The 17244-nt window shown below is 53.5% G+C and overlaps 1 protein-coding gene across 2 annotated transcripts in view; it reads left to right on the top strand.

Annotated features, from left to right (window-relative positions):
• Positions 1-14088, top strand: part of RANBP10 (RAN binding protein 10) — a 66591-nt gene extending 52503 nt beyond the window's left edge. For both annotated transcript variants that reach the window (XM_044255922.1, XM_044255921.1), the window contains 10 exons: positions 4727-4749; positions 6676-6860; positions 9131-9243; positions 10729-10837; positions 10948-11096; positions 11288-11492; positions 12170-12291; positions 12743-12888; positions 13208-13319; positions 13768-14088. In XM_044255922.1, coding sequence (XP_044111857.1) covers positions 4727-4749; positions 6676-6860; positions 9131-9243; positions 10729-10837; positions 10948-11096; positions 11288-11492; positions 12170-12291; positions 12743-12888; positions 13208-13319; positions 13768-13898 — 1295 coding nt within the window. In that variant the 3' untranslated portion in view covers positions 13899-14088. The remainder of the gene's footprint in view (positions 1-4726; positions 4750-6675; positions 6861-9130; positions 9244-10728; positions 10838-10947; positions 11097-11287; positions 11493-12169; positions 12292-12742; positions 12889-13207; positions 13320-13767) is intronic.
• The last annotated feature ends 3156 nt before the right edge of the window (positions 14089-17244 follow it).

Consider the following 17244-nt stretch of genomic DNA (forward strand, 5'->3'; position numbering starts at 1 on the left):
AAAGGGTCCTTCAATGTAACTGCAAAGGAGAGACTGACAGGAGTGAGGGAGGGCCTGGGGAAGAGGTAGATAACCTAAGGCAAGGTCGTGGCGATTGGTTCAGGCCATGGAGAACAAGCCTGATAAAGGCCAGGGTGGCCCAGGAGGGTTTAGTGACAGATGGGGTGCACTAGCAAGAAGAGAGGATGGGAAAGAGGCTGGATAGTGGTGCTGTCAGCCAGGATCAGGAAGCCGGGAGGAGCAGCAGTCAGTGGGGAGTGATGAGGGCCCTGAAGGATCTCTTGGAAGAGCAACCCTGTACATGTGGAGAGATTTAGGATAAGAGCCTGGGAGATAGGGAGACCTTGGTTATTGTGGTGTCTTGCCCTACTGGAGCTGACTGGTATTTGGTATTTGACTCTTGACTGAGAAGAGCCCTTGGCCAAAATGGCCCTGAGGTAGTGCCTAACTGCTGGGCCTGCCTGTTTGGATTTGCAGAGGTCTCTGATCTGGCAGAATCCTACCAGCTAGGCTGGCCACAGGCCTTGCAAGAAAAGGGAATTGGATATTTTACTTAGAACGTAACTTGTAGGGGCGCATGGGTGGCTCACTTGTTTAGCATCTGCCTTCGGCTCGGGTTGTGATCCCACGGTCCTTGGGATGGAGCCCTGCATCGGGCTCCCTGCTAAATGGGAAGCCTCGTTCTCTCTCTCCCACTTTCCCTGCTTGTGTTCCCTCTATCACTGTCTCTCTCTGTCTAATAAATAAATAAAATCTTAAAAAAAAAAAAAGGAACCTAACTTTTAGGAAGCCTACATCCCCTGGCTTGAGGGGCAGTAAGAAGGTGGCAGAGATGACTTCTGTGTGGGTTCTCCATGAGATGAACCTCAGCTGAATTAGGCTGCATGAGTGGGAATTGGGTTTGCTGGTGGCTGGGACCAAGAGGCCAGAAGTCAGCATTTCTTTTCTTTCTTTTTTTTTAAAGATCTTATTTATTTATTTATTTATTTATTTTTAAGATTTTAACTTATTTATTTGACAGAGATCACAAGTAGGCAGAGAGGCAGGCAGAGAGAGGGGGGAAGCAGGCTCCCCGCTGAGCAGAGAGCCCGATGTGGGGCTCGATCCCAGGACCCCGAGATCATGACCCGAGCTGAAGGCAGAGGCCCAAACCACTGAGCCATCCAGGCGCCCCCTTATTTTTTTATTTGACAGAGAGAAATTGAGAAATGGAACACAAGCATGGGGAGTGGGAGAGGGAGAAGCAGGCCCCTTGCTGAGCCTGACATGGGGCTTGATCCCAGGACCCTGGGATCATGACCCTAGCCGAAGGCAGACACCAATGACTGAGCCACCCAGGCATTCTAGGAGTCAGAATTCCTCAACAGGACAGTCAGATGCCACTGCCCATAGTGGGCAGCCAAGAGCATAGCATAAACCCCGCGGAGGTGACACAGGTGCACATCCAGAGACATCCTCTGAAATCTGTAGCCACCTGGCTGTAGTTGGTGGTGGCACCCAGCTGGTGAGCTGGCAGCTAAGGACAGGGTCTCAAGATGGCTTCTTACACCCACTTTGCTCTCTGACTCCGGCTGTTTCCTGGCTCTTGTTCTGCTGTTAGAGTCCCAGGGGCTTCAGTTGTGGCCTCTTTACCCATGTCCCTCTTCCCCTGTCCCAGTCTCAGTCTTTCCTCTGTGCTCCGGATACTTGGCTTTGTCACATCCCTCCAGGTTGTCCACATTTGCCTGGTACAGGGCAATGGGATGAAGTTGGGGCATACCCTGCTGTCTTCTCTCCACCTTCATCTCTCTCACCTGGGCCCTGTGGGCATGCCAAGCTCCCAGGCTCTTTGTCAGTCAGGTACCTACGTCTGTAAGGAGCTCTCAGACACCTTTATGCCAGCCCAAACCCTCACATTTTTTTTTAAACTCTTATCTCCCACTTCCACCTGTTTTATAGACCTCATGCAAGATCTCGCTCATTTAGGAGGATATTGCTTATTTTTCCAACCTGTCAGGATCGTCTGTGATCTTGCTTGTTCTTTCTCAAATATTTGATAGCCTTGTCAGCACTGTACTAATCTAAAATTTGATAAACATGTTTATGTATGTTTTCATCAAGGTCTTGAAAAAATATTCGAAGAGAACAAGGCTGAGATCTGAGTCCTTCAGGGTGTAGCTATTTAAGAATCACTTAATTATGTTCATTTGAAAGTCTTGTTTTTCTGTCTTGGCCACAACAATATTAATGAGACCTTACTGAAAAATGTATGGCCTGTCCCCTGCATTTTCTAGATCACAGAATTTAATGGAAGGGCAATGAACTTGGATTAATAGACTACTTGGTGAATCTTCTAATGACCTTGTTTCCTTTCCATAAGCCAGCTTATCAGTAATGTGCTTTAGAATCTCACCTGGGATCAGTCACTGCTTTTTAATCTTCAGAACCCGAACCCTTACCTTCTCCCCTTTAGAGAAGTAGAAGGATGTTTCCTCCCTCTGACCTCCCCCATTCCTTTGCTTTCTTTGCTCCATCGTTCCTCTGTCATGGCGTTTGCCCTTGTGTCAGTGGTCAGTTGTCTGTGTCATTGTTAGTTGCATGGAGGCGGCAACACTTTGAGGTCCTGGCTCCTGGGAATTCTTAGCAGATACTTGATGGAAGGATGAATGAGCAAATGAATGGAGACAGGAAATGATGTCTCACCTACAAGGGGTCCACACATTTACAGTCATTTTTATACATCCATGTGCTTTTAGAGGCTTTATACCCTCAGCCTCATTAACCCCTGACCTATGTCTCTTTGGCTCAGAGCACTTCTTATCAGCAAGTTTGAATGTTCTGTTTGTATCCTGGATCTTTGCCTGACTTTTTCCCCAGATCTCACCACATTGGCCTTGTGGAGGCTCCCAGAGACCTGCAGGTCTGGGGGAGCCATGTTGTCCTTGTCCGGCGCAATAGGGGGTGGAGTAACCTCTATCCTCATCTTCCTGGAAGCACCTCAAGGCCTTGTCCTTCCTGAGTGCCATTGTGAGTTGGAGCTAGGCACGCCAGGCTGGGTCTTCCCCTGCCCAGAAGTGTGGCACTTGCCTCACCCTGTGGCACAACTGCAGCCAGCTTGTACTAAAACCTCACAGTTTTGGAAGCAGTTCTTATAGAGGTATCTCAGTTTCTCCTTTCTTTCTTGAAGTGTCAGGATTAGTGTTACCCTCTTATTTCAGATGGGCTTGGAAAAATTGGGTCAATTGCCACGGTCACACTGCAGATACTGATGGAGTCTGGTCCTCCTGCCGGGGCCCGTGGGTCTTCTGCATGAGCGGAGAGTATAGCAGCTGCAGCCTGGCCACACGGAGCTCTGCACGGGCAGCTCCTGTGCAGACCTGGAGGGTGGACGTTGAGGTCTTCTCCTGGATGCAGAGGGGCTTCCAGTCTCCGCTCTGCCAGCTCTGTGACTGCCACTCTGCATGTGGGGCTGAGAAGTGGCTTCAGGCAGGCAGATCGTGGGGTTTGTGCACTTCCCTCACTCAGGAGCAAAATAGCCTGGCAAAGAATGTAAGCAGTTACTCTGCACGTTGGTTTTTTCTTTTGTAAACTAATGTTCAAGACTGTATACGCCTTCTAAGCTTGTTCTGAGGATGAAATGGTTCCTTGGGAGGCCCTGAGCCCAGGACCCAGCACAGAGCAGGCACAGGGTATGTGCCAGCTGCCTGACAGGATTCTGGCCTTGGGTTCACTGGGAGACCTACCATGAAACCCTCACCTGTTCCTCTCTCTTGCTGGGTTTCGGTTTCTCTTCTGGACAGGAGTTAGGGAAGCTGACTGGGACCTCTAAGGAGTGGCTTGGAAACTTCTCAGTCCAAAAGCTCAGGAGCTTCTAGAAGATATAAGAATTTTCAAAAAATGGAAGGGCTGTGAGTCCTTGGAAGGCTCGCCTTTCTCTGTGAGCCGTTGCTCGATCTATAGAACATGAATGCTCTGGTGGATAATTTGAGGTGCCTGTTCTGCTCACATATTTGGGCAGCTTTTCTCATCTCTCACTTCCAGCTCAAGGCTGAAGAACCTGGAAGCAGCCCCCTCCCTTGGCAGAAGGGTCAGAGGGTACACAGGCCCGTGTTAACCTAGGATTTGTCAACTTGAAAGCTCTGGAGACTCTGGATGGGTGTTGGCTGGAGATGGGCAGCTGCCACCCTCCCTGTGTCCACTTCTCTGTCAGCTTAGAGATGATGTTGGAGCCTCGGGCTAGGAAAGAGTCCAGGCATACCGCTTCTGCTAGTTTTATGACTGTTGGCAAATCATTTCACCTCTGAGGCTTACTTTCCTCATCTGTAAAATGGGGATAAGAACGCCTGCTCCCCAGAGCTGGTATACAGATCAGATGCAGTGATGGATGGAAAAGGGCTTGGCATATACAGTAACTCTCCGTTAACACCTGTTGGATCAAAAGAAGGATCAGGCCTGCGGAGGCCTCAGGGTACATTATTTGGGTTTAGTCCTTCCTGGCAGGCTTTTTCCCTGAGAGAGTGGAAGATGTGTGGGCAAATATTCAAGTATTTGACTTTACTTCCAGGAAGGCCACCCAGCAAAGGGAATGCCAGGGTCTAAACCTACCAGGCCCCAGCACCTGCTTGGCCTCTACTGTAGGAGAGATGTGTGCTGACCAGCCCCTCCCCAGGCATTGTGATGGACCCTCTGTGGTCCCACAGATGCATAGGAGACCAAGTGGCCTCATTTCTGTTCTTTCCTTCTGCAGGTATAGCCTTCACAGACCTCCCGGTAAGTACTATTGGTGGGTCTCCTCCCTCTGGGCTCTTGGGCGCTGACTGGGATGGAGCATGGTGGAACCTGCAAGTGCAGGGTGTGGAGCCTGGCCCTTTCCCCAAACAGGGATGTATGCTGTGCTGTCAGCTTGAGAGTACCAGTAGGGGTATCTCGTGGCCTTCCTCTCTCTCCAGCAGCAAGGCCTGCTCTTCCTCCATGACTCTTAGCAGGTGACAGTGATTTGTGGCATTTCCAAAGGCAGCTGGGGGGATGGTTTGGGTGGAGATGAGGGTAGCTCCATGGCTCAGCTGGTCTGGGCCAGTTCTGTGTGGCTTACAGCCAGTGGACTGGTGTATATAGAGCATCGTTCTCAACTGTCAGGGAGCCGGGTCCTGGTGACTGCTCATCAGAGATTCCTAAGGAAGGCTGCTATCCTAGGGAACTAGGTCTGCTACCACACAGGGTATGCGCGAGCCAAAGAGGTGAGCTTTGTGGGGTTTTCTCTTCTTAGAAAAGGGTGAGGTTTCCTGTTGGCTTAGTTCACGGATCATCCCCATCTTCTGCACCCCAGTCCTTCATTATTATGAGTCATCACGGATCTCGTCACATGCAAGGCCTCCACCCAGACTGCTGGGAGTCTGGCTGGGCTCTGTGCGCCCTGGCGGGGCTCTGGAAGGAGAAGAGGTTTGCTGACTCTGGTGATTGCCTTAGGATCTGGAGCACCCCTGTGATGCCCTGGGAAAGGCCCTTGTGATCTGAGTGGCCTTCTGAAGCCCAGACTACAGCACTCAGGATTCTGTTAGAGACTCTTAACTTTGGATCAGAATCCTTCTGTCCCACCTGGAAGGCCCAGAGAGGGGCTTTGGTCCTAGGCAAAGAGAAAGACAGAATTCTGGTCTCAGCTAGGGAATGGTCTAGTTGTGGAGATGTAACATGAGATAAGCAGACATGAATATAGCCAGTTGCCAAGTGCTAGGAAGTGTACGGCTGTTGTAAGGTGGGCAGTGTCACCGAGGGTGGTGACGGTCAGGGAAAGCTTCCTTGGGGCGGGTAGGCTTTGCCTATGGTATGGAGGTCTTAGGATTCAGAGCTTGTGGCAGGCTGAACCCAGCATGTGTAAAGACATAGGCTATTCAGGAATGACACATGGAGTGAAGATGGAAAGTGGAAGAGAGGACTGGGGCCCAGTGACAGTGGGGAGGTGGCCAGCAAGACACTGTTCGGTAGTAACAGGGAGCCACAGGAAACAGTGAGTGAGGGAGTGATCTGGCAAAAGTTCGCTATGACAGGGGATAGAGGGAAAGCAGGGAGCCCCACCACGCATGGAGGGGCATGCCCACACCTCACTAGGCAGAAGATCCTCCTCTTAGTGTGCCTTTGACAGGAGGGACAGTGGCCTCTCTTTACCCTTTGCCAGCCTCTGGGGGTCCAAACCACCTACCCACTTTGGCCAAGCTGTCTTCCTCCCACCTTCCTTTTCTATCACCTCATCCCTTCCTGCCCTGTCATACAGCCTTTTTTTTGGTGGCAAAGGGATCCTTGGTCCAAGATCATTTGGAAAGGAGCCATTGTCCACCCATGTATCAGATCTTCATGGGCATCCCTGTAGGGTTGTGGAGCTTGGTCTACCTCTCTGTGCCCTGCCTGACCCCCAAAGGGGGACCTTGGATTTTTGGGGAGCCCATAGCCTCTGATGCAGGCACTTTGAGCCTGGCTTGCTTTTCTTGTGCTCTCTGTCTTTAAGCTTTGGGGAATGGTGTCTCTGGTAAGGAGGTGGGCAGAATGTGACTCAGCCCTGCCTCCTTCAGCCTGCAATTCTTTCAAAAGCTGGAGTAGTGGCCTGCAGGAGCCAGCGCCTTCCCTCTCTGCACCAGAGGTAAGGCGAGGCCCTGCTGCCCCACTGCCCTCAGGGCCCAACTGACATTTCATTCTCCTCTATAGGCCAACCTCTACCCCACCGTAGGCCTGCAGACCCCCGGGGAGATTGTGGACGCCAACTTTGGGCAGCAGCCCTTCCTGTTTGACATTGAGGACTACATGCGGGAGTGGCGTGCCAAGGTCCAGGGCACTGTGCACTGCTTCCCCATCAGTGCTCGGCTTGGCGAGTGGCAGGCGGTGCTTCAGAGGTGAGTTCCCCACTCCTGCCCTTTCCAGCCCTGGCCCATCACAGGGGCTTCACTCTCCCCTGAAGCAGGCCCCTGTACTGCTTCAAGCTGCTCTTATGAACTCCAGTGGGTAACCATTTTTTCTGGAAAGCACTCTTGGGGTAACTCTGCCTGCAGCTGTCCTCCTTCCCTCTTACCAGATGAGCAGCTTCTGCTCAGTTCTCCAGATCTGTTCCTAATTAAGCCTTTGCCCCCTCACCTGGGTTGGAAGGCTCTGCACCAGCACCAGGACGAGCAGAGCTGCTTTCCTTCTCCAGGTCATTTTGCAGGTTTGCGGAGGATGTACTAGGATGCCCGGTGGTCTCTTCGTCTGTAGACTTTTTTTGCACCATAGGGAGTATCCATCATGCTGTGACTCTGGCCTGAGGTCATCTCTCAGGGTCATCATCCATCTAAGTCCCAGGCATCCATGGCAGTGATGGCTGGAAGAGAATCCTCCTGAGGCCAGCCTGTCTGGCTCTTGGATGATTAGTTTTCAGACCATCTTGGAAGCCAGGCTTGCTGAGAATCTGAAGGGAGGTGAGGTTTGGGTCTCTCTTCTCGCCAGCTGCAGGCCTGAGTGAGACAATAACCAGGACCCACTCTGCCAGAGGTGGGCTAGCTTGTTAGCTTGACTCACGAGTGTGGGCAGAGAAGGCCTGGACTTCCACTAGCCCTGATTATTGGCCTGCAAAGGCACCCAGGTAGCAGGGTCCCTTGGGTGGGATTGGGTTGCACACTGGGTTCTTCGTGCAGTCTTCCTTTCTTTAAGGCTGGGTATGGAGGCAGCTATAGGCGAGGGGTGAGGCGGGGATTATGTGGCCAGATCCTTAGAGCCACAGTGTTTTGGTTTTAGCGCTCAGAGCTGTTGAGAAGCTCTTCCTTGGACAGCTGGCCAGTACAATGCCAGTCCCTGAAGCAGGCTTGCTGGGACAGGCAAGGGGAGAGGTGGAGCTGCCCCAGCCGTGTTAGGGAGGGAATGATACTCTCAGCTTGCAGTGTTTAGACGTGTGCGCGTGCCGGTGTGTGTTCGTGGTTGGTGTTTGCCAACACCTACCCGCCTTGGTGGGGGGTTATTTCCTCTCTTTTGCTTGTGTGGGCAACCCTTTTGTAAGTAAAGTGCTTTTCATATTTAAGATTGTTTTCTTGGTGTCCTTTCAAGAAGTGGGATTAATGAGTCAGTGGACCGTATATATTAGTGGTATCTGACGTGCGCGTGGACTCCTCTGAACCATGTTTTGTCCAAAATGTTTGCCCTTGTGTTCATAATAATTATCTTTATTCATAGTATAATATAAATACGTAATTTCATTATCAGAGGTTTATTTCATTGATGGTGCAAGGCACTTTCTATGTGTCATCTCACTTAACCCTTAAAACATGAGGAGATGCACAGCTGAACTTCTGTGCCTTTCACATTGGTGTTTGGCAGTTACAGTAATGGTGTCAGATACATGTTTACACCAAGGTACTCAGGTCTGTGGACATCAGATGTGAGGGCTCACCCTTCTGCTCTCCGTGTGCGTGCATGCACACGGACACACATGTGCCACCGCTGAGCCAGCTGCCGGTGCAATTAAATGGCGACTGGGCATTGCGCTTCTCCAGGCCTTTCCCCAGAGGCTGTGCTCCTATTGGCCTCTTGGTTGCCTATTTCTTGGCTTCTTGGGCCCCTGACTGGGTGTATTGTAGAGTGACTTGGGTCATGGGCCAGCTGCCCATCAGCCTCTAGAGCCAGCACTCCTGAGGGCCAGGTTCGCCTGCTGAACTGGAATGCTTATGCTGGGCATGTGGGGCCGTCTGCAGAGGAGCTGCTGTGTCTCTGGAAGGCACACATCACCTCGGTCTGGGCAGCTCCTAGACCACTTGGCTCTGAGAGACTGTCAGCCATCTCTGGGCTTGCCACAGTTCACAAGAGGCAGCCGCTGCTGTAAGGAGACAGTACGTGCCTGTGCGTGTATTTTTGTTATCATACTCGCCTGCTTGTGGATGGCATATTCCAAAGAAACTGCAGCCCCTCCTCCAAGCTGTGAGGACAGCTGTGGTGACTAGCTCCTCCCTAGCCTGACTGCATGAGCGCTGGGGTCGGAGGGTGGGTGTTTCATCTTGTTGCAGCCTCTTTATTCTCATTCTGTGAAGGCTGCACCTTCACATGTGTAAGGAAGCCCAGATAGGGGGATAATTTGTTCCATCAGGTGATCAATGAGAAATGCAGTTCTAGAGTGTCACCGTGAGCATTTCCTTTCTTCTAGCATGGTCTCATCTTACCTGGTGCATCATGGGTATTGTGCCACAGCCACGGCTTTTGCCCGAATGACTGAAACCCCGATTCAGGAAGAACAAGCATCCATAAAGAACAGACAAAGTAAGGTTGATTTTCCTCTCCCCTCTCCCTCCTTCCCTCACCCGTCCCTAACTCTGCTCTCGGGCTCATGCCAGGCTTGGGTAACCTGTCAGGAGTCCATTCAGCTCTTGTCCTTACCACCAGGAGACCAGCCCACAGCCCCAGCCCAGCCCCAGGCTCTGCTTCTGTCCCTCCTTCAAGACAACACTGCCCAGATGGACGGCCTGGCAGCATGGGAATGAATGCCTCCATGCAGCCTCCCTACTGCACACTCTGGTGGCCCGGCAGAGGCTGGGGCCTGGCATGGCTGGATCCCCCTCCTCCATGCTTGCTTCCTTCCCCTGAATCCTGGATCCTACTCAGCCTCGTGTTCATAGTCTTCTGGAAGAGTGTGTTTGCATCTTCTCAGACCAATGTCCTGCCTCTGCCATTTACTCAGCCTTAGTAGTTGTGCTGGCTCCCGGCCAGAGGAAGGACTGAGTAGTTAGACAGGGAGAAGGCTGGTCCTCTGTGGCTGTTGTGGTAGCACCTCTCTCCGCGCCCCGCTCTGGTCCTGCATTTTGCAGACAACCACGGGAAGGAGCCAAAGGAAACTTTGTTAATTTACATACTGGCCTATATACTGTGTGTTTGGGGCTCTTTTGTGGAAGGAGGGTGTTGGGAAAGAGGAAACTGAGCCCAGAAAGGAAGTAGGAAGAGGAGAGGCGAGTGAAGGAGAATGGGCATCTGTGGATGTGTGTGTCTGTGTGTGCCTGCTTGCGTCTCTCTGAGCCTGTCGTCTCTGTGTATGTGCATGTGTCTGTGTCTCCCAGAGAAGCTACGCCCAGCCAGACAGACGGAAAGGGATCCCAGACTTGGGATCTACGAATGAGAGCCTCAGACCCAGAAGTCGCTCCCAGCAAGATGCACCAGGCCCCAGAGCAAGAGCAAGATGCTGATGGCCTGAGAGGTGTCAACGTCAGAGATGCCATTATGAGGAGGATGGCCTTCTCTCCCAGCAGGGAGCACGCTGCAGCCCCTGAAGACTGCCAAGACTTGGGCCCTGGCCCAGAAACCATTGTGCTCCCATTGCCACCCCACTGTGAGGCCTGAAAAGAGAGAAGTCTGTCTGAAGAGGAGCCCCTAGGGCCACCAAGCTGCCGGGGTGCCCGGCCCCAGATCATGCTCCCACAGCCAAAACCCCTCCCCGTGCCCAGGTCCCTGGCGACTGACTTCTGTAGGAGGAGGCCTCCACATCTGCTCTCCTGCCTCTGCACTGAGTCCTGCCTCTGTTTTCCCCTGTTGTTCTTTGAAGACTCCCTGACACTTGGCAGAAACCAGGGTCTATTCTGGGGCTGGGGGTCAGGTTCTTTCTTTAGCTTCTCTGAGCATCTCAACCAGACATGCCACTCTGAGCCAGCCCGTGAGCGTTGGCTAGTCCATGCTTGGGGCTGGTAGTGTGCAGGCGTGTGGCTGTGAAGAAAGTCTGCAGCCCCTCACTCACTGCCATACTCTTGCTCTCTGCAGAGATCCAGAAGCTGGTGCTGGAGGGCCGTGTGGGTGAGGCCATTGAGACCACACAGCGCTTCTATCCAGGACTGCTGGAGCATAACCCTAACCTGCTCTTCATGCTCAAGTAAGTTTTGGGCACCACCATCTCCCCGCTAACCCAGTCCCTCTCAGCTGGTGGTGGGAACATACAGCCCAGACCAAGCCCAGAGCATTGCCGCTCTGCTCCCTCTGCAGGTGCCGACAATTTGTGGAGATGGTGAATGGGACCGACAGTGAGGTCCGCAGCTTGAGCTCCCGAAGCCCCAAGTCCCAGGACAGCTACCCTGGCTCCCCCAGCCTCAGCCCCCGACACGGCCCTAGTAGTTCCCACATGCACAACACAGGTCAGCCACTCTCCAGAGGGCTCGGGGAAGAACTGGTGTGGAGGAGAAAGGCCACCCACATGCCCTTCCCTGGGCTGGGCTCAGGGCTCGCTGCTGGATTTGGGGGAAGGGAAATGGGACCACTGTGGTCATTCCTCGGGCCCCTTTATGGCAAACCGCCCCTCCTCTTGTGACTATTTCCTGGTTTCCAGGAGCAGACAGTCCCAGCTGCAGCAATGGCGTCGCATCCACGAAAAGCAAACAGAACCACAGTAAATACCCTGCACCCAGCTCCTCCTCCTCCTCCTCGTCCTCCTCGTCCTCCTCATCCCCATCCTCCGTCAATTACTCCGAGTCCAACTCAACAGATTCCACCAAGTCCCAGCCCCACAGCAGCACCAGTAACCAGGAGACCAGGTGCCTGTCCTACTCTGCTTCTTCCTCCTCCTTTCTGCTCTGCACCAGCTGGGCTCACTGCAGCCTGTCCGAGTGCCACCCCTGCCCTTACCTGCCCACCTCCATCCCAGGTCTGCCTGGAGTGGTTGCTGCTGACCTGCCAGGCCAGGCATTGCTCCAGCTTCTGGCCCTGCCTGTGATCCAGCTGTCATTTTGCTCAGCCCTGACTTTGTCAATAAGCACTGCTCCTGCGGGGCCTGGCAGAACCCTTAGGTTCTCCACCAAAGAATCTTTGACTGGGTGTGGCCCGCAGTCAGACGGATGGAGCAGCAGAGATTTTAGGCTGTAGACTACCTGTGGCTTTCGGCTGCCCCCAGGCATACCTCAGGGTTGGACCTGAGTCTGGTGCCTAGAGATACTTCTCAGGAGTCTCTGGTCCCTGGGGCTGGGAGAGGAATGGGTGGAAAGGGTGTGTCAACTCACACAAAGGCCAAGGAGGGGAGAGCCGCAGAGGCAGCACTGGGACAAGAGTTAGAATCAGGTGACAGGCCTCTGGGAATAGCTGATGTCAGAGTAGGGGCCAGGTGTTAGAGCCTGGTTTACCCACAGCGACCTGTGGCAAGCCTGAATGGAGGCCCAGCCAGGCTGCTCCCAACCATATCTGCCTGGCCAGCTCCTACCTGCACCCTTCTCCACAGTGACAGTGAGATGGAGATGGAGGCAGAGCATTACCCCAATGGTGTGCTGGAGAGTGTAGCCACGCGCATCGTCAACGGTGCCTACAAGCATGAGGACCTACAGACAGATGAGTCCAGCATGGGTGAGAACCATGGCCTGGTATGGTGTTGCAGGGGTGGTAGTGGCTCAGCCTGGATGACTTCTGCCCCCTGGGAGCGGGTTGGCATGGGCATGCTCCGTCAGCCTGAGAAGCTCTGAGTGGACCTGATCCACTGGCACCGTAGTCAGGAACACGTGCTTGGAGTGGGAGGGCCCGTGGCCTGATGCCGAGACCAGGGCTGCTGCGTCTGAGGCTGGAGCGACTTGGTGAGAGTGGGAATTCTCTCGAGCACTCTAGCGGGTGGGAAGCGGGAAAGTCGAATCCAGACTCCTACGTCATGTGCTAGGTGGACTAAAAGCCCCTCAGCTACGGATGGTCCACCTAACTTGGCCCCAAGGTCCTTCTTGCCTTCTCCTTTTTGGGGTCCCCGCCCCAGTCCTCCCCTTGTCTCCTTACCCCTCACGATTTGTTCTCTGCTGGGCTCTGGGCGCAGATGATGGGCATCCTCGGCGGCAGCTCTGTGGGGGCAACCAGGCTGCCACAGAAAGGATTATCCTGTTTGGTCGCGAGTTGCAGGCACTGAGCGAGCAGTTGGGCCGGGAGTACGGCAAGAATTTGGCCCACACGGAGATGCTGCAGGTATAGAACAAGCCAGGCGCTCATATAGAGCGGCTTCCCACGTGGGGGTGGGGACAGGTCGACTCTGGGAGGGCCTTGGGGGTAGCAGCAAGAGGACAGAGTGGGCTCTCGTCAAGTCCACGATGGGAAACAGGACTTCCAGGATATATGCAGCCCTCTCTAGGCTCTGGGGAGGGCACAGTCCTTCCTGACCCTATGCTCAGGGTGTGTGGTGCCCTCACTGGGCACCATGCAGGGCCCTGTATGCCCCCTGGAGCCATGGAGATATGTATGTGTGTGGTATGTGCCACACTCTTCTCAAGAATGCCCTATCCCTTAGGATGCCTTTAGCCTGCTGGCATACTCAGACCCCTGGAGCTGCCCAGTTGGCCAGCAGCTTGACCCCATCCAGAGGGAGCCTGTGTGTGCTGCCCTCAACAGCGCCATTTTAGGTAAGTAGATATTACAAAAACAGAAGCTCGTCCGTGAGTGCCCGAGCTAGCCTACCTCCCCTCTCTCCCTAGGAACTGCTGATGTTGGTCCAAATCAGGGTAGTGAGCTCTGCCTGGGCATTCTCTGGTAGCCCATAGCACTTGGGCTTCCATGGCTGAACCTAAATCCTGGCCTCCCTCTGCCCAGCTGAGTTGGCTGGCTAGATCATGACAGACCCTGGCCGATGACTGTGGGCCTGGCCAGCTCATGGCTCTGAAGAGAGCTAAGGTCCTCAGGTTCCTGGCATGGCTGCGGGGTCATAGACTGATGCTTGGGACAGACACAGGGACACATGAACACTGTTCCCAGAGATTCTGTCCACTGCCCCTACTTTCTGCTCTCAAGGGAACTTTGATCTAGGCCAACTCCTGGGCAAAGCAGTGACCAGGCCTCATCTCTCCTCCACAGAGTCTCAGAACCTGCCAAAGCAGCCCCCTCTGATGCTCGCCCTGGGCCAGGCATCTGAATGTCTACGGCTCATGGCCCGAGCGGGCCTGGGATCTTGCTCCTTTGCCAGAGTCGACGACTACTTGCACTAGCTGACCACGCTGGCTGGCCCCACCTGGCCCCTCTCAGCCCCTCTCTAGCCAGAGCTAGAGCAGCCCTGCCCTCCAAAGGCATCTGGTGGAGGGACCTAGAAGCCATGGGCAGAGTCCATTCCTCCTGCCTGGCCTTCCCCATTCCCTTTCCTGTCTTCCTTTTCTTTCTTCCTTTTCCTTCCCTTTCCCTTCCCTTTCCCTTTCCTTTTCCTTTCCTTCCTTCCCTTCCTTGCCATCCCTCCCTCTCTGCCTTCCTTCCTTCTTCCTTCCTTCTTTCCTTTTTCCTTTCTTTCCTCCCCTACTCTTGCCCTCAGTCTTTCTCTCCCTTTCATGTGCAGCGGCCTCTGACACAGTATTGGCTGGTTACTCTCATGTAGCGCCTTCTACTTTGAAAGGGGGGTTTTGTTTTGAGGAGGGTTTGGGTTTTTTAATCTTTTTTTTTTTTCCTCCTGACTGAGCCACCAGTATTTATCTCTGGAGAGCTTGTGCTGAGCTGGTTTCTGCTAATTTAGTGATGAAGCCTATCCGAGTTGGTGATAGCTTATTATTTTCATAAGTAAAAAAAAAATGAGATTATATATATAAATATATATATTAAAAAAGACACAGTATTTATCGTAGTGTTAGTGGTCCAGCACCTCTTGGGTGAGGCTGTCCAAACACCATATGTTCTTCTTTGAGTCCAACTCATTAAAAAAGAATCATCTCTGTCACCTCAGCCAAGTAATAAGTTTATTTCAGGCTTCCCCTTTGTTGAGCCACAGGCCCAGCTGCAGCCCAGGGAAGCCCAGTAGGCACTGGGGGCCAGTTAATGGGCAGATCAGGCTAAGTTGGTTAGCAGCTGAGAGGTGTGGGTCCCTAGGCCCCCGAGAGCTGGGCTGAGCGGAGAACTAGAGGGCTGAGGCTTCAGAGAAGGCATGAGTTGGCCCAGGGCTATTCAGCAAAGCAAGGGAGTAGGGAGTCCTTGGCCAGCACATTATCTACCATTCTACCCTGCCTCTCACTGCCTGCCTTGCCCCTTCCTTTCTCTCCCTTTCAGCATCCTATTTTCCCTTGTCGTTAAGATGGCCAAATAATTCATTTACTCTAAATTGATTGCCTGGAAACTACCTGCCTTTGACCCAAGAGCTGCTGTGTGTCAGGCTGCGGGGAGGATGTGTGTCCATTCCAGGACAGAAGTCCTTGAGTACAGGGGCTGCCTTCTTTCTGCCTGGATCTTCACCGTCTCTGCACAGCTCTCATGGAATCAGTGCTTTCTCTTGAGAAGCTAGGACTTTGTGGAGGCAGATTCTTGGGCTGCCGGTTGCTGGAGGGGATGGAACTCTTGACCTACTAGGTCAGGCTTCACTGCAGCTGTGCCACGCAGCTCTCTGCAGCTTGGCCCCGGCCACTCTTAGAAAAGACTATTATGAGTATTTGCTGGCCAGAGGAAGGGACCTCATGGGCTCTACAGGTGTCCCACCAACTGTTTCAGATGGATCCTCCCAGCTGGTGGGGCAAAAACAGTCCTGGTACTGCCATCAGGGAATCAGGAGAGGAAGGGCTGAGTTGACTGCTAGGACTTGGACAGGCCATCCGTGGAGAGGACTGACTGCCCAGGAGGAAGAAGGGAGGAGGCCTACCCAGAGGAGCACCAGGAGGGGTCGCGATTTCCCTACCTGCTTCAGTGAGAGGGAGCACACAGGCAGTCCTTGCAAAGGGGCAAGGCCAGAAATTGAACTTCTAGTCCATGCCTGGGCAGGGGCTGGGTAAGCTCCTGCTCTTTGGCAGTGGACACAAGGATGGTGGTACAGCCTGAGATATTCATTGCCTGACGGGCTCACAGCTGGACAGGAAAAGTGATTGAGGTGGACCAACTGCTGGTGACGGGGTTGGAGCCCTCACCCTGTGCTCTCCCAGAGTTCTGCCTTGGGACATGATCCTACGAGCTGCTGCTTTTTCTTGGTCCCTACCAGGGCTCCAGCTGGCACCCCAGACCGTGGCCTGTTGGGGAGGTGTTGTCATGTCTGAAAAGGAAACTCATCCTGTGCAAGGCTGAGGATGTCTAGCTCCCAAACACAGAGGTTGGAAACATCAAGCTCCTAAAATGGCCAGAGCTGAGCAGGATTGGGAATTTAAACCAGAGGCTTTTGCAGCTGGAGTGGGGTTCAGAGAACATCTACTCCACCAGTCCTCTCCTTTTACAGATATGGAAACAGGCCTAGAAGATTAAATGACTTAGCCAAAGTCACACAGCAAATTAGTGGCAGAGCTTGGACTAACTCATCCCTGGGGGTTGTGCAACAATGTTTAGTCCTGAAGTTAAATGGCAGGTGAGGGCTTAGGCTGGTGAGGCCCCCAGCAGTGTCTGAGCAGCTGGTACCTTCAGGGGTGTGTCAGGGATGGGGACGGGTGCATGGGCTTGAGTTGTGGAGTGTCTGAGAGAGGGTCCAAGAGGGTCTGGGACAGCTGCGTGCTGCTTGGGGTTGGGTGTCCTCCTGGCTCACTCTCATTACCCATGGCCACCTCCCCATTTTCTGTGCCTTATCTCACTGTTTCAGCTGAGTCCAAGTTGTTTACTCTGTTCCTCTCCAGAGGGGCTCTCTGTCCCAGTTGGACAGCTTGCCTTTGGGACATAAGCCTTTGCCCCACAAGCCGTGGAGAGGACCAAAACCAAGCTGCTTGAGTCCACTATCTTGCTGATAGTTCAGGGCTGCCTGCCAGCCAGAGGAGCCCCTTATGCACACCCAGTCCTACCAGCCTGCTTTCGGGAGCCAACAGTGGGGAAGGCACCTGGGAGGAGCCCCAGTGAAGGGCTGGACCTGACCTAAGGGGACAGGAAGAAGACCTGGCTCTGTTGGGTTGTCCAGCCCTGGGGGAGAAGCCTTCCCTATTTACCTTTCCCCCTTGTGCCACCAAATGGTCACTTCTTCCAGAGTGGACCCTGGCAGCCTGCAAAGAAAGCCAGAACCTCTGATCCTTACCCACATGAATCTGTGGCTGGGGGTAGGCCGCCAGAACAGGGACACCGAGAGATGGTGAAGGGGGGACTGCCCAGCCCACCCAGCGCCTTCCTACCCCTTAAGCAAGCACAAAGAAGATGAGGCAGAGAACTGTCAGAGCTGAAAGTTCCTTTGGTTGCACACAACTCAGGTATGCATGCCATGTGGCAGCCAGGCAGCAGAGCCCTACTTGACCACCGGTCCTGTGCACCAGACCTGTGGCCAGTTCATGGACTCTGGATGCCTCAGGTGCCGCCTCTTTGCGTAGGGTTTTCCTTCATTAGTAACTACAGCTGAAACAGATGTCCTCCACATTGTGCACACTGGTTCTGCCTTTGTCCTTGCAAGTTACTTGGCATTAGCAT

This window comes from Neovison vison, chromosome 7 (assembly GCF_020171115.1).
Source record: "Neovison vison isolate M4711 chromosome 7, ASM_NN_V1, whole genome shotgun sequence".
NCBI lineage: Eukaryota > Metazoa > Chordata > Mammalia > Carnivora > Mustelidae > Neogale > Neogale vison.